Genomic DNA, 15,417 nt, shown 5'->3' with positions numbered 1-15,417 from the left:
AAGGTTTGAAGGCCATCTGGCTTTCTTTTACACGGCAAATTATCAGTGCCAGAATACAGGTCACTCCCAAGAGAGTGTGGGCATGTAGAACCTATGATGCACGCTTTGGTAAAGATACACTACTTTCATTATGGAGCTGATTTTGTGGTAGCACAGTGACTGAAAAAGTTCAAACTGAATATTAAAACTAAATATACCCCAAATGAAAGATACACACCAACTTTGTTTTAAAAGAAACAGTATTTATTAAGAAATTATATGTTGAATTCTCCTACAGTCTGTGAAGATGGTTTCTTCCATTTCCACAGCACAAGACAACAGCTAAGATTATCTGGAAAACACTGGCAATGCTTGGGAATGGAGAGTTCCTAGGAACAGGAGGTGAAATGACATGATGTATGCACTAATTTAAACTTTTGGATCCAAGGGCAAGACAGTCTTTTCCTTGGCAATCTAGTCCTTACTTGTCCATGGAATCTCATACCCAGACTGAAGTAATAATTGGATCATTTAGTTCAGTAGAGCGGAGCATGCTCAACTTAATCACAGATCAAACCAACAGTTCTTTAACTATTATATCACATCTGAAATATCTGCATTCTTTATTAATAAAAAGGGTGCTTATACAGGGCAGAAATATAACTTTTTCAAGTATTTTATCATTATGATCTGAATTACTTTAAACTATAAATTATAAATAAATTATAAAAACTAGCATAAGATGCATCTTTTCTTACATGACATTGTTGGAAATAAGCTTTAAATACAGAATTGCAATATCACCTGACTTTATATATGATCAACAGTGAAACATGCTAATCATAAAAATAGCTTTTACAAATATACATTTGTATATAGTGTCTCCCTTACCATTCATAAATGCCTTTCACATTTTAAGACTAAGAAAAAAAACATAATTAGCAAAGGGGAAAACACATTTTACAATTTAAACCATAAAAACCTGACAATTGTACAGCTTAAAACATAGAAGAAATGGAATTTCTAAAACTGAGCAATACTGTCCATTTTATTTATTTGGGTTTTTATATAAATTGAACCAAAGATGCTGCTGTCCAGTAAGAAACCTCCTTTCACATTTCTGGGGGTTGTCACAGTTTCTCTTTTCTGCTTTGCGGCATCATGCGTTATTTCAGATCACTTTATCTGTAGAAACTGAGAAAATAAAAAAAAATTTTAAATACAGAGATTTGTGTTTTATTGTTGATAGCATGCGTATACTGATATGTAAGTTAGATTTTAAGGTTAAATCAGGGGAAGAATAAAGGAAGAATTAGATATTTAGGACAAATAATTTTGATGGTAGGTTCTTAGGTCCTTTGTTCTAGGCAAATCTATAATTATTTTCATTTATGGAATGTTACGATTTTTTTTCATCCAGCTAATTTACTGCCTGAGGTCAGCAATTACTTTTCAACCTGAGCTCTTGTCCAAGTCAAAGGAGGAACCATTTAAAGTTCTAGACTAGGGAAAGAGATTTCAATTACTCATGAATCTTTGTTGTGCCCCTAACAAGGATGACCATAGGATACCCCTACTACGAGGCTTTGAACAGTGCTGTCCTAAGCCTTATGCATCTGGGATAGGAGAAAAAGCCAATACAGGTCTTTGATCTGCATTTCACAATCTTGGTTGCAAAAGAAGAAAATCAGAAACATTGAAAGACTTCATGGTGCAACCATGAGTCTGAAGCATTATGTAAGAGCCCAAATTCAATTGGTTGAACAACTGATTGAAATTGAATATGAAGACAAAATAATGCAAGACTCAATCAGTGGGGAAAATTATGTATTTATCTTAGAATCCTATCAAGTTCCAGGTCTTTATATTTAGATAAAAAATATTAGACCTACTGTTATCCCGTCAACTTCAAAGGTCTTAGGGGTTAGATAGAAAATCTGTGTATGTCTTAAGAGTCAAAGACATGCAAATCAAGGTATCAGATGGGATGGGACATGTTGACCTTTTATAAGTAGCCAGAGAATTAGGTAACTTGACTTTATTTATTAAAGCTTTGAAGTCCATGATACAAAGATTATGAAAAAGACTGAGTGTGGCAAATAGGTGGTGAGAATTTCTTTGGAGGTTTGCAGCCCCCCAGATTTCATGCCTGGCTAAGACTACTGGTTGAAAGAGACTCAGTGAATGTGATGATTGAATTTTCACACTCATGTGTGAGATGTGCCTCCCTCAAATCTTGTTATGATATTGGCACATTACCTGTCTAACATGAAAAAAAATTTAATAAACTGATCTAAAACAAAACATACCCACTTAATAGTCTTTTCTATAGTCAGACATATTTAAAAACTTATATCCCTAGGAAAGAAACTTTCATGAATAAGACATTTTGACACTGTATTTTGATATATTCTCTTTCTCTCTATTTCTCTCCTTCACTGCCTTTTTCCTTTTCTCTTCCCTCTCTTTCTCCTTACCCAATTTATACTGTACACTGATCACATATATGAATTTTGAAAAATGAAAGCTTTATTCAAATGTGTTTGTCATGCAGTTCCAGGTTGTGTTTATGTGCATGAGAAGAGTCAGTTTTGTACTTAAGGCACAAAGGTTCGAACTTATTATACAACATAAGTAGACTACTTTTTGTGTGGTGTAAAGGAAGTTTTGTATATGACCTGCATGCACATATCAACAATGATCAATTATCATTATGAGAATGAATAACTTAAAAAATAAAATAAAAGTAACCCATAGATGAACACTGATATATGAAAATAGGTATTACAATGTTTGAATTTTGATAGATCCCACTTGTGTGCAAAAAAGGAAATAAGGCTATTTATATGATTGCAATTTCACTCTTTCCTCTAAGGCCTCCATTGATCACTTTCTTATTATAAATGGAAAATGCTAAAAATACTGTAGCAGCTGTGTATGTAAAGCTTACTAGTCATGGTGTTTCTCCAGGTTAAGTCATGGCAGTTGACATGAATTTAGTACATTCTTACACCATCCTGCATGTGTCAAAAGAGGTAATGACTGTTTAGCAACTATGTATTTTGTTAAGATGAAAAAAACAACCTGTAGATTTTTTGTGCATAATTCATTACCCCCAGTATAATTTTTTCTTACACCTTCCTTTGCTTCTTAGTTGTAAATAATTACATAAAAATAATTATTGGGGAAAGAAAGGTAGATTTGAAAATAATTTATTGAAGTCTTCCTTCTTACCATAAAGCTTCAAAGCATTTGAATAAAACAAAAGCCTCATTAACTTTGCATTGTGAAGTAGGTATTATTAACCACATGGTTACAAGTCATGAATATATTTCTCCTTATCTAAAAACAATGTCAAAACATATTCACAAAGCTTTCCATAAAACTTCTAGTATGAGAAAAGGCTTGCTGTTGGCTGTAAAGCCTGGGAGAAAGAGGACAAACTATGACATTCATATTGCTTTTTTCTCAAGAAACATAGTCACTTATGGAGCTGATTGGTTTAGTATAATGTAAAACTAATTGTGCTCTCTTTCTCTGAATAGTGGGTAATTTATCTACTGGCTTTTTGGGAGCTTGGAAGCTTTTAAAACAAATTCTCCTGATGATGAATGCTTTTTAAACTCTCAATCTCTCCCATTTCTGAAAAAGAACAAAGAGATCTACTCGGATGGGACTGGATTGTATTGAACCAAGCAATTACTTCTACTTGACAAAGATGAAATGGATAGTATTAATCTACATGGAAGGCGCATTTAATTTTAAACTTTATGCATTACTATATTTGAAATAAAAGAGTACAGCAATATATAGAATAAATCCACCTTATTTACACTCTGCCCAGAAAATCATACTTTTAAATAAGTCTTATGACTTCTTCAGTAGCAGGAATGCTTGTTATTTTTGTTCTAATTCAGATTTATAACTAATAAGAACTTAGATAAATTTACATAATCTGTATTTTTAGGGAGCATATATAAATGCAAATAAGGTGAAAGAAACTGTAGGTAAGACAGGTCACATAACACTTTATAGAAAAGCAAATTCTTATGAACAGCAATTATACTTGTTGCCACTATGGATCATGTTTCTTGAGTAATCATTCAGCCACTCACACTTTTTATAGACAATGTGAATATATTTGGCTTTCACAAATCCCTCATTCTAAATGAGATACAATTCAATTCAAATTTTTAAGTAACACAGACTAATTCTCAGCACCTACTGTTCATCATAAGTTAAAACTTGTCTTCTGTTAATAAACTCTTAGGAACCAAATTACGTTACATTTTTAGGCTCAAATAATCATATCAAAAAACTGTAATGGAATGAAAACCAAAATGAGTAGTAACTTATTGGAATAACTACCAATGGAGGAAACTGCTCCAGTAGGTAGTTCTTGGAGGCTGAATAATCTCTATTCCTGAGTTGATGGCCATTTAGAGTATAGGACAGTGAATCAGAAAACACAGGGGAGAATCATCTGAGATTTTAACTTTAAAAACAAGGCTTAGATGAGTGACATCTAGTATGTAATTTCCCAACAGGGTGACTACAGCCAATAATAATTTACCTGCACATTTTAATATAACTAAAAGAGAATAATTAAATTGTTTGTAACACAAAGGATAAATGCTTGAATGTAAATTGGGCTAACCCTTGACATTGTCTATAGTGATTCTTGGTAAATTGTGACTACACTGGCAAACTGTCTTCTGAACATGCTCACTGCTTTTTTCCCTGTCTCCATTCCACCTTCCCTGCCCCTCCTAACTGTTCAGTTTTATAACTCAAACCCATTGTTCTGCTCAGTAATTCTCATGTCTTTATCCTATTTTCCATCTGACTCACAATAGTCATGAAATAAAAAAGACCAAGAAACAACAGGGCTTTTTAACATAGTGGATCACAAATACCCAAATCAGTGGGTTTTGTTATTTCATACAGAAATGGAAAGATAAAAAGGCTAGGAAAATCAGCCATTTTCTATAGTATCATAGAATTTAAGTTACTGTATATGGTATGCTAAGATGTTTTATTTTCTTTCCTAAAACTGAAGCTAAACATAAAACAATACTATGAAACAATTATAAAAGGAAAAGGAAAAAGGAGAAACTTAATGTTAAACTAAATTTAACTTTATTTACCAAATCCACAGAAACTTTTCCTATAAGTATTATAAAGTGACTGTCAAACTTTTGCATCATGTTTTACTTTAGTTTATAAGATTGATTTATAGACACAGTATAAAGAGCTTTTGATTTCAAATTGAAAACAGTATACTAACATAAATTATAATTAGAACTACCATATTCTTCATGGATATTTGGTTTGGGACATGGCTTACTGTATTAGTCTGTTTTCATGCTACTAATAAAGACATACCTGAGACTGGGTAATTTATAAGGAAAAAGGGTTTAATGGATTTACAGTTCCATGTGGCTGGGGAAGCCTCACAATCATGGCAGAAGGCAAGGAGGAGGAAGTCACATCTTACATGGATGGCAGCAGGCAAAAAGAGAGAGCCTGTGCAGGGAAACTGCCCCCTATAGCACCATCAGATCTTATGAGACTTATTTACCATCACAAGAACAGCATGGGAAAGATGTGCCCCCATTACTCAATTACCTCCCACCAGAACCCTTCTACAATACTTGGGCATTCAAGATGAGATTTGGGTGGGGACACAGCCAAACCATATGACTTACCATATGTGATTTTAAAAAAAGAACCCTCTTTTTCAGAGTTAATGACATCATTTTCTATGTCTAATTACTGCTGTCTTTAATGAAGATGTTAGTGCAGTAATAGTTTTAACATCTAGACACACAGATCATTTGTGTTTCTGGAGTACATTTCATTTAACTGAAATCACAAATAATTTTCTAATAAGATTCTATTTATTTTGGATTCTACAGGAATAATTTTTTTAGTTTGATAAGATGTAATGATGTCAGGAACCACAATGATGTCTTCAGAACTGTAACTCCAGAAGCATCAGAGAACCAGAGTGGTTCAGTGGTGAAGCTGGTGATTAGTATCGTACAGTGATCTTGTCTAATCTTGCAAACAGAGCAGTGGTGCCTTTTACAGTAATCATGGCCAATGAATATGTAGCTGTGTCTTGTCTATCTCAAATGATACAGAACTATTAAGGCAGCTTGCTCTATTTGTAGATAATCGTGGTTAGAAAAGAATTTGTTACTTTGAGTCTAAATCAGCTAAATGACTGAACTATTTATTAATATTAAGCCAAAAATCTAGAGAGTATGGTGATCAGTAAGATAGCCAGGCAGAATGTGAGAGGTATTGAAGTGTCAGGGGGTTTTTAGCTATAAATTCAGGTGAGATCTTCTAAGATGGCAAGAGAGAGTGAGGCAGAAAGCAACTCCGGTGGGAGGTGGGTTGGTTTTAGAAACAACATTAAAGACAGCTGAGTTACCTAGCTAAGGCTCCCTTAATTCCCTCCAGATAGACTATGCAATCTCTATCATTAGAGTATGGAAATGGGTGTTTAGGATCTGGAACTGGGCTAAGCTTGTGGGCATGGGTGACAATCATCATAATGACACTTATTCGTATAGTGGGTGGAAGTTTATAAAAACAGTTTATATGTATATTTTCATTTGGTTTCTATTATAAATCAGTGAGGTAGGTTCTTGGGCAAGAATCATCCTCAGATTGATTATTAGTTCTTACATCAGAGAATGAATGATTTGCCTGTCTGCCCAGACTAGAGCTTTCTGTGATATTCTGTTCTGACCAATTGCGGGAAGAAGCGTTGTAGTGAGGCAGCCTGGGAACACCACTAATTACAGCACAGATTATCTTTATGTGAAAATACATACCCTCATAATGAGTAGGAGATAAGGGATGGAATTAGTGGAAACATACTAGGATTTTCCCATAAACTTCTACCTGCTTTTCCCTGATCTGTAGTAGTTCTGTCTACATTTTTTTTAAGTTCTGTTTTGAACTAATTAAAAATCATTTTAATTAAGAACGTGCTTTTGGCATTTGTCTGAAAAAGACCTTTTATGTTGTAAAACTACTTTGATTAGGTAAAAAGAACAATTAACTTTATAGTAAAATTGTGAGTTACATAATTTTATTTAAAATGTGTAAAAATTTAATTAAGTATTCAAAAAATTTAGTCACATTGCTTGGATGTTCTCTTACATATACATTAACATTTCTCTTATTTTATTCCAATTGTACTCTGATACTTTCTGAAGATAATGATGATTGTATTTTGAGTGTTTTGGGATCACTGACAATCATATTTAACTAGTTGCATTGATAGATTATAGTAGTTTTATTTGGCACATAATTTATGTTTGATCATGCATCGATTTTTGATTTTTCATACTAATTATGTAGTGTCTAAAAATCATTATTTACTCCCAATGCTGGAAATGATAATGATAATTTTAGGATAGTACTCTAAATTGCCTAAGTTAATGCTAGTGCGAAAAGCCAAGTGCTGATTAATGCTAAGATTATGAACTTTGAAATTTTACACATTTGACTGCTTTCCACAGTTCCTTATGGGATTAATTTTAGCACTACAAGTACTACAAGTAGAAATATTTCAAAAATCATTTTATAGCCAACAAAAATGTTATTTGGAATTAATTGCTTTACAGGAATAATTTTAAAAGCCCTTTGAAAACATATAGTTAACTCATAATTATTCTGACTAGCTGGGGGGAAGGTTGTCATGGTTGTTTAACAATTTTCATTTAATTAAATTTACTGTATACACATTCAAAGATTACAATATAATAAAATGACTTCATTTTTAAAATTGCATAAAATTAATCTGACAGTAAGTGAAATAGTATGGTGAAAAAAATACATTATTATCCTATACATAACCCTCCTTTTTTTTAAATCAGTATATTTGGGAAACATAGTTAATTTTAAAAAAACCACTTAAAGCTTTGTAATATTACCAAAATACTTTTAACACTCAAATTATGCTGGATATAATAGAATACTGGATAACTCAGAATTTCAGAGTCTTGTAGTACCTTCTATTTCATGTTTATAAAAGAATTTCCAGAATTATAACAGATGTAGAAGGAATTGGAAATTGGGTTTAATCTGTTTTATGAATGATCATGCCATATCCTCTGCAGGTTACTTTTTGAAATAGATTTCGGATACCAACTCACTTACCCATGTTTTCCTTTATTCATTATATGAGAATATAGAATTTAGAAAAATCGTCAGTTATATGATTATCCTGGTATAGATCAAGATAAATAAAACAGAGCATTTTTATTCAATAAATTATTGAAATAGTAAAAGTTGAATTCTCTCCTAGATTTTTGTGAACAAATCTGTTCCCAAATAAGAAGACAAACTTAATTGGAAGGGCTTTTTCCTTTATAATCAGATTCCTCTAATAAGCCACATGTTATAGACCTGAACAAAAGGTTCTAACATCATCTGTTCATTGGGATTTGACTGGGGTAATCCACAAGACTCATGATCACTAGACTGTACTTTGATAAAGAGGAAGGGCGCTGTGTTTGCCTGGCTTTCTTTCTGTTGTATCATCTACACCTGGCATTACTTGCTGAGCAAACAAGGTGTGGTGTTACTTAGTGTATATGTGTATCTATCTATCTATCTATCTATCTATCTATCTATCTATCTATCTATCTATCTATCTACCTACCTACCTACCTATCCATCCATCCATCCATCCATCCATCCATCCATCCATCCATCCATCCATCCATCCATCCTGGGTCTGCACTGTACATCCAAAACTAAATCATTTATACTGTATTTCACAAATGCTCATTTTAATGAAGAGAATCCTGAGACACAAAGAAAGAAAGTCACTTGACCAGGGTCTTACTGAAGGTGATCAAATAAATCCAGCACACAATCACATATTTCTGCACTTACCTGAGGGTCACATTAAATAAATACTTGATTTGAAATCAACATGACAGAATATTGATGCCCCTTGTGTGAAGGTTGGCAATGACATGTTCCCAACAAAACTTCCTCTAAAAACGTGGGTCCTTGGTGGGAGTTACTTTTAGATTTACTTTGGGCACTGGGAACTATTTTGATGAGCAGAGTTTTGGCAAATGAGCGTTAGGAAGCCAATGGCGGCAAGCATCTTTTGCACTGTTTTGGAGATCCTCTTCTGCTAACAATATCAGCAAGTGAAAGAGCAGAGGGAATTAGCTTCTGGGTCACAAAGAAGAATTGTGAATATTTACTTGCATATGTGCACATAACTTTAATAAACTTTAAATAAACATTATTGACCTTTTTAAGGCGGTGATGAACAATGCTTTTTTGAAACTGGATTTCTGTATTTTTTTCTTCTACATAATAAGGAATATATATTTTTGGTCTTAGTCTCTGGTTCCTAGCACAGAGCTCCTAAAACCCTTATAATTTCCTAAATGATAAGGGTGATAGGAGCATCTTTCATTATAATATTTGGTTTTTGTACAGAGCTTCTGGAATTCTTGTAATTTCTTAAGTGATAGCAGTGTCTTTTGTTATTCATAACAAGCCCTTTGCTCTCACTTGAGTTTATGATGATGAGGTGACTTAGGGCAAGGCCCCTAGATAGTCTCAAGATAGTGTTGGTCTCCAGAAAGACTGAATGATTAGAGGGTTTGAACTTTCAGCCCCACCCACTGACCTCAAGGAAAGTGAGAGGTGCTGGAGCTTAAGTGCTATAAAACTCTTGAACATGAAATTTAATGAGGTTCTCACTTGGTGAAAATAGCCACATGCCAGGAGGAGGGTGCATACCAACTCCACTGGGACAGAAGCTCCTGTGCTCAAAACCCTTCCAGACCTTACCTTATGTATCTCTTTATCTGGCTGTTCATCTGTATTGTTTATAATTTTGTTACATAATAAACCAGTAAATATAAGTGAAGTGTTTTCCTGAGTTCTGTGAGCCATCCTAGCAACATATTGAACACAAGGAGGGGGTACATGGGAACCTTGATTTATAGCCAGTAGGGCAGAGCACAGGTAAAAAGCTGGGACTTGCATTGGTACATGAAATGGGGGAGTGGGAAGGGTGGTCTTGTGGGACTGAGTCCTTAACCTGTGGGTTCAGATGCTATCTCCAGATAGATACTGTGAACTGAATCAACTATAGGACACCCAGTTGTTATCCACTGGAGAATAGCTTGCTGTGTGGGGAAACCCCTCTACCACCACATTTGGTCATAGAAGTGTTCTGTGTTGTGAGAATACAATAGAAGATATCAGTATAGTTTTCATCAAACCTTCTTATCTCTATGCTCTATCAATAGCTGCATACCTATAAAGTATTAATAATAGCAAATAGCCACTGAATATTTCAATGTAATTGACTCATGGATTGGATCTGTTTGGGTTATGAAAAGATATAACCAGTTTTATTACTTATATAGAAAATACCATATCTTGCATAGGAATAAAAAATTAGTGATATGGCTTAATCTTTCAAAAGCATATTCTAGTCAATGGATAGTTGCTAGTTGAACTTTCTGGTGGGGAGAGAAGGAAATTAAGCCTCAGATTTCCTATTCTGCAATGGATAGTTGCTAGTTGAACTTTCTGGTGGGGAGAAAAGGAAATTAAGCCTCAGATTTCCTATTCTGCAATGGATAGTTGCTAGTTGAACTTTCTGGTGGGGAGAAAAGGAAATTAAGCCTCAGATTTCCTATTCTGCCATCTTGCTCACGTCATTCTTTTTGGCTAAATTTTTCAATCTAATATATCAATACTTCCAGATATAGTTACTCTCTTTAAGTTGATAGAAACAACTCAAAGAAAAATCTATTTGTTGCTTAGTATCAGTAAATAATGGAGATCAAACATGCCCATGAATATCAGAAAATGAAATATATCTTAAATTTTGAAATCATTTAAAATTCTGGGTAAAGTTTTAGAATAATTGGGCCTTATCTCAAAGTTATTAGTTTTCATATAAATATACAATTTCAGGTGATTTAAATTTATATGATTAATATTATTTTTCCTATAGCAAAGGTAAATGATTTAAAAAAACAGATGATATTTTATATTTTACAGGAACAAAGATTGATTCTCTGGCACACAGGTAAGTTTCAGAGGACTGAAGTGCAATCAGTACTGAGGTGAGAAGCTATGCACATGATTATATAAAGAGCATTTTCAAGTGCTTTTTAGATGTAATTGATTTTTATGTAGAATTCATACTTATCTCTTATATATATTTTTACTTTATAAACTTTTTAGCCCTTAACATCATCATTGATGGTAACAGATTTTTTGTTTTGAGATTTGAAAGCTGTCTCATTTAGACATAATAACATATGACACCTATCAGCGTAATTAATTATGAAATGTTTATGTGACTGTCTGTATTTTAGGTACCCCTGTTGATATTAGATCATGTATTTTAAGCATTTAACATCTTACAGCCCAAGACTTTGATAATATGACTAACAGAGTAGAAGAAGTAGATCTTTCTCTGACATCTTTTTCTTCATTTCCAGTTTTCATTTGAAAAAAATTTCTAATTTTTCCATGGTGGCAGTACAAATAGAACCATGCCATGTTTAGAATGTACATATGGAACTTCATACACCATCCTGCTTCATGTTTGATTGTAATTGCAAGCGTCATGAAAAATGTTTTTCTCTTGATCCAAAGCATTGTGTAGGTGTGCTAAGGGGGCATGTTATAACTTGCATACCCTGGATGCCTCTCTACTGTGACACAGCCTCTTCCTCTGTCCATCCTTTCCTGAACCTCATTTGTTATTAAAATCTAATTAGCTATTGTTTGAAACAAAGTATGAGTGTCTGATTCTTTAGGTTAAAGTGGGAGATGAGGACCTGTTAGTTAATTGTTAGAGAACACCAAACTGAAATTTTCTCCTTAATATACCTGGGTTCTTTAAATAGTTTTGTCACTGCTTTTTCCTTGGCAGTAAGACTTTGAGGCTTAACTTATTTAGTTAAAAACTTACATGCACTGAGGGCTTACTATATGTCAAGCCCCCTTTTAAGTACTTTAAATATTTTTTTCCATTTAATATTCACACCAGCACCATGAGGGAAGTGCCATCATTATACTCATATTATAGATTAAAAAACTGAGGCACAGAGAGGTAAGTCATTTGCTCAAGTCACGTAAGTCTTCATATTTGGCTGTAACTAACCCAGTGCTTTGTTCATACAGCCTTTATTTCTTACCATTGTGTGTCATACACTGTCTCCTATTTACAGCAATTTAGATCATGCCTAAGCTCTCAACATCATTGTTACCCAAATAGTAATACTATTATATTTAGCAGCTAATGCTCAACTACTTCTGTGTTATATAAATAGAAGGTTTATTCAAAATTATTTGTATCTATTTCAGTATTTTTGTGTTAATTTCTTCCTATTCCCTTTGGACAAAACCTATGGTATTAATTAGGAATGTTGAGACCTTACATCCTTTGAAAGGCAATAACAGGCTTGTAAAGAGATATTTATTGAACTATCTCAGGAACATTTGGGCACTAGCCTGGCAGCTTCTCTACAATCAACTTGCTCTATAGAAACAAATGTGTATACAGTATTTATGACTTTTAAGTGTTCTTTTCATTGTGTGTGTCATAAGCTTTCCTTGTTAAAAATGAGGACATCTGAGAAGGCAATATCCTATTTTGATGGAAATCATTAGACATGTCACAGACAGAGCCCAGGTGAGGGCATCCATGTTGTCAGCAGTGGCTAGTGACCTAGAGGGCCATCTGCCTGCTGAGATCCTCAGGGATTTGGAATACATGGCATGGAAATGCTGTCTCACTTTTAACAATTGTGAGGTATCAAACTCTGTAAAATGTGGGGTACTTTTCCAATGTGATCTAACAAGTCGATCTGCATGCAGAGTTTCTTCCAACTTCAAGTAGAAAGTTGTGCAAAAAAAAAAAAGTGCTGGAGGGTGACATCCAGTCAGAATATCATTCAGCGACATTATCTTGTCAAGCACGAAATGCAGATCAGCAGGATTGAGCTCTGCATTTCCCGGGGGTTTTGGGGAGATGCACAAACTGCTAGGGCTGCCCAATATATTGTTATATGGGAAGATTCATTAAAAATATTGACTCATAGTGAAAGGATATCTGCATTCTCATATTTATTGTGGCATTATTCACAATAGTCAAGCTGTAGCATCTACCTGAGTGTCTAACAATGGGTGAATGGATAAAGAAAATGTGGCATATATACACAATGGAATACTATTCAGCCTTAAGAAAAGAAGGAAGGACTGGCTTTTATAACACCATGGATAAGCCTGGAGGACATTACGTTAAATGAAATAAGCCAGGCACAGAAAGACAAATACTGCATGTTCTCACTTCTATGTGGAATCTAAAACAGAGGTAGGAAGCAGAGAGTAGAATGGTGGTTACGAGAAACAGGGAGGTGAGGGAAATGTGGAGATGTCTGTCAAAGAGTACAAGATTTCAGTTAGAGAGGAGGAGTAAGTTTTTTGAGATCTATTGCACAGTATGGTGACTATAGTTAATAACAGTGCAATGTATATTTCGAAATTGCTAAGATAGTAAATTTCAAATGTTCTCATCACAAAAATTGATAAGTATTTGGGGTGATGAATATGTTAATTAGCTTTATTTAATCATTCTACATATGTGTACATACACTATAACATCACTTTGTACCCCTTAAATATATGCAATTATAATTTATCAATATACAATAAAATATAAACATTGACTCATGTAGTGAGAACACTGCTCTTCCAGTTCTTTGGATTGCATTAATGAGAAAGTTTATGTTTGTGTCAGTCTTAACATTTCTCTAGTACTGTCTATTCTTTTTAATGGGAGAAAGAGAGAATGAGAGAGAAACAGGAGAGGACAGCAGGAACACAGGGTTTTTTGGTCACAAATATCAAGGTTTTTTTTAAAATTTTATCCTTTCATTATATTTATTTTAAATATTTCTCCAACTTATGAAAAGAGATACTTGGTTTTTCACTTATTAGAGTGAACTAAAGTTTAGTGTAAAAGATACATTTATTTTAAATAATGAGGTAATTTAATAAGGAAGTAAAAAATAGTACCACTGATGCATAGATTTGGCACAAACCAAAAGGGTACTATACATATCAAAATTAATAAAATTTGTGGAAACCCTAATACAATGAAAATATCTAAGGGTGTTAGAATCTTACGGACCCTGATTGAAGGTTGATTCTGCCTCTTATGAGCAGTGTGAGCTTGGGGAAGTTACTTAATCTTTCTAAAATCAGTTATTTGTGAAATAGCTACTCCTCGAAGTTATTTTAGGCAATAATAACAAGACATATATAAAAAACTCAGCATTGTTCCTGGAAGGTAGTGAAAATGGAAACAGTATTGTTTTCTTTCCGTTTCTTCCTGACTTGGAATAAAATAAAAATCCTCTCAGTTTTTCACTGTGTGTGTGTGTGTGTGTGTGTGTGTGTGAACGCTATATCTTATTTTCTCAGATTTCTGCCTTTTAAAAGATAAGCTGTTTTCCACATTTTTGAAACAACTAAGGCCCAAAGTGATTCCAGAACTTGTTCAATTCACGCAGCTTTAAATAGCAGGGGTAGGTATTATTTCCAGTAGACTACAGGCTAGGAAGGTTTACTTTTAGGAAATGTTACTTAATATTATTAAAATGTATTCCTAAAACTGTGGCAAGGCAGAAAATATCAAATATGCATAAGGTTTCCAGGATACTTATCAGATTCCAGGTGAAAAGAATTCTTACCAGGTTTCCAAAGGCCTGAACTTTCATTTCATCTCAGGCTATCCTGGAGCAGGCTACCCCGGAGCTTGTGATTTTCCATATTCAGAGACATTCTAAAGACAGCGAAGGTTTAGAAGGGAAGATCCTTAGGCAGGGCAAGGCTGATAGTGCAGCATGGTTGTGCCGGTGAGAGATTTAATGAGTGGAGAACCAGCTGGGCACAGTCCTGGCTGGTGGGTGACAAAGGTGCACCATGCAAGGGACTGAGCTAGAGGATGCCTCTTTGCAACTTGAATGCTATCTGGATAAAATCTTTGTGCCAGTCCATGAAAATGTACTTTTTTTTTTTTTAATGAATTAACTTCCAGAATATGGGGCAAGAATTGTAAAAGGTCAGCAACATTTTGGCAATAAATCTCTTTTCCACTGTGATTTTGTCTGTTGAGGTATGAAAAAAGTTGGGGAAGAAAAGTGCCCCACTTTCTTTTCTTTCAATTTCAGATTAAATGAAATGTGTTCATACCTGTTGCCATTTCTTTTGTCACAGATTATTAGATTCAGTGTAGCTCGAGCAGGTATACCATTAGTTTCCAGAAATACTGCTGTTAATGACTTTCTTAGCTTGTTCAAGTACAAATTTCTTGCCCTGGTATTTATCAAATGAACATTGTCTTTTGTCTAT

At 34.0% G+C, this 15,417-nt stretch overlaps 1 protein-coding gene and 1 pseudogene across 23 annotated transcripts in view; one reads left to right on the top strand and one right to left on the bottom strand.

The window, feature by feature from the left end:
• Positions 1 to 221: 221 nt before the first annotated feature.
• RALYL (RALY RNA binding protein like) overlaps positions 222 to 15,417 on the bottom strand; it is a 730,691-nt gene continuing 715,495 nt past the window's right edge. For all 23 annotated transcript variants that reach the window (XM_057303038.1, XM_055116694.3, XM_055116691.3 and 20 more), the window contains one exon: positions 222 to 1,173. In XM_057303038.1, coding sequence (XP_057159021.1) covers positions 1,156 to 1,173 — 18 coding nt within the window. In that variant the 3' untranslated portion in view covers positions 222 to 1,155. The remainder of the gene's footprint in view (positions 1,174 to 15,417) is intronic.
• On the top strand, positions 2,153 to 2,248 carry LOC112440788 (small nucleolar RNA U13; annotated as a pseudogene).

Source organism: Pan paniscus, chromosome 7, assembly GCF_029289425.2.
Source record: "Pan paniscus chromosome 7, NHGRI_mPanPan1-v2.0_pri, whole genome shotgun sequence".
In the NCBI taxonomy this organism is placed as follows: Eukaryota; Metazoa; Chordata; class Mammalia; order Primates; family Hominidae; genus Pan; species Pan paniscus.
Note: the sequence above shows the minus strand (reverse complement) of the source record. Positions and strands in the feature narration are given on the sequence as shown.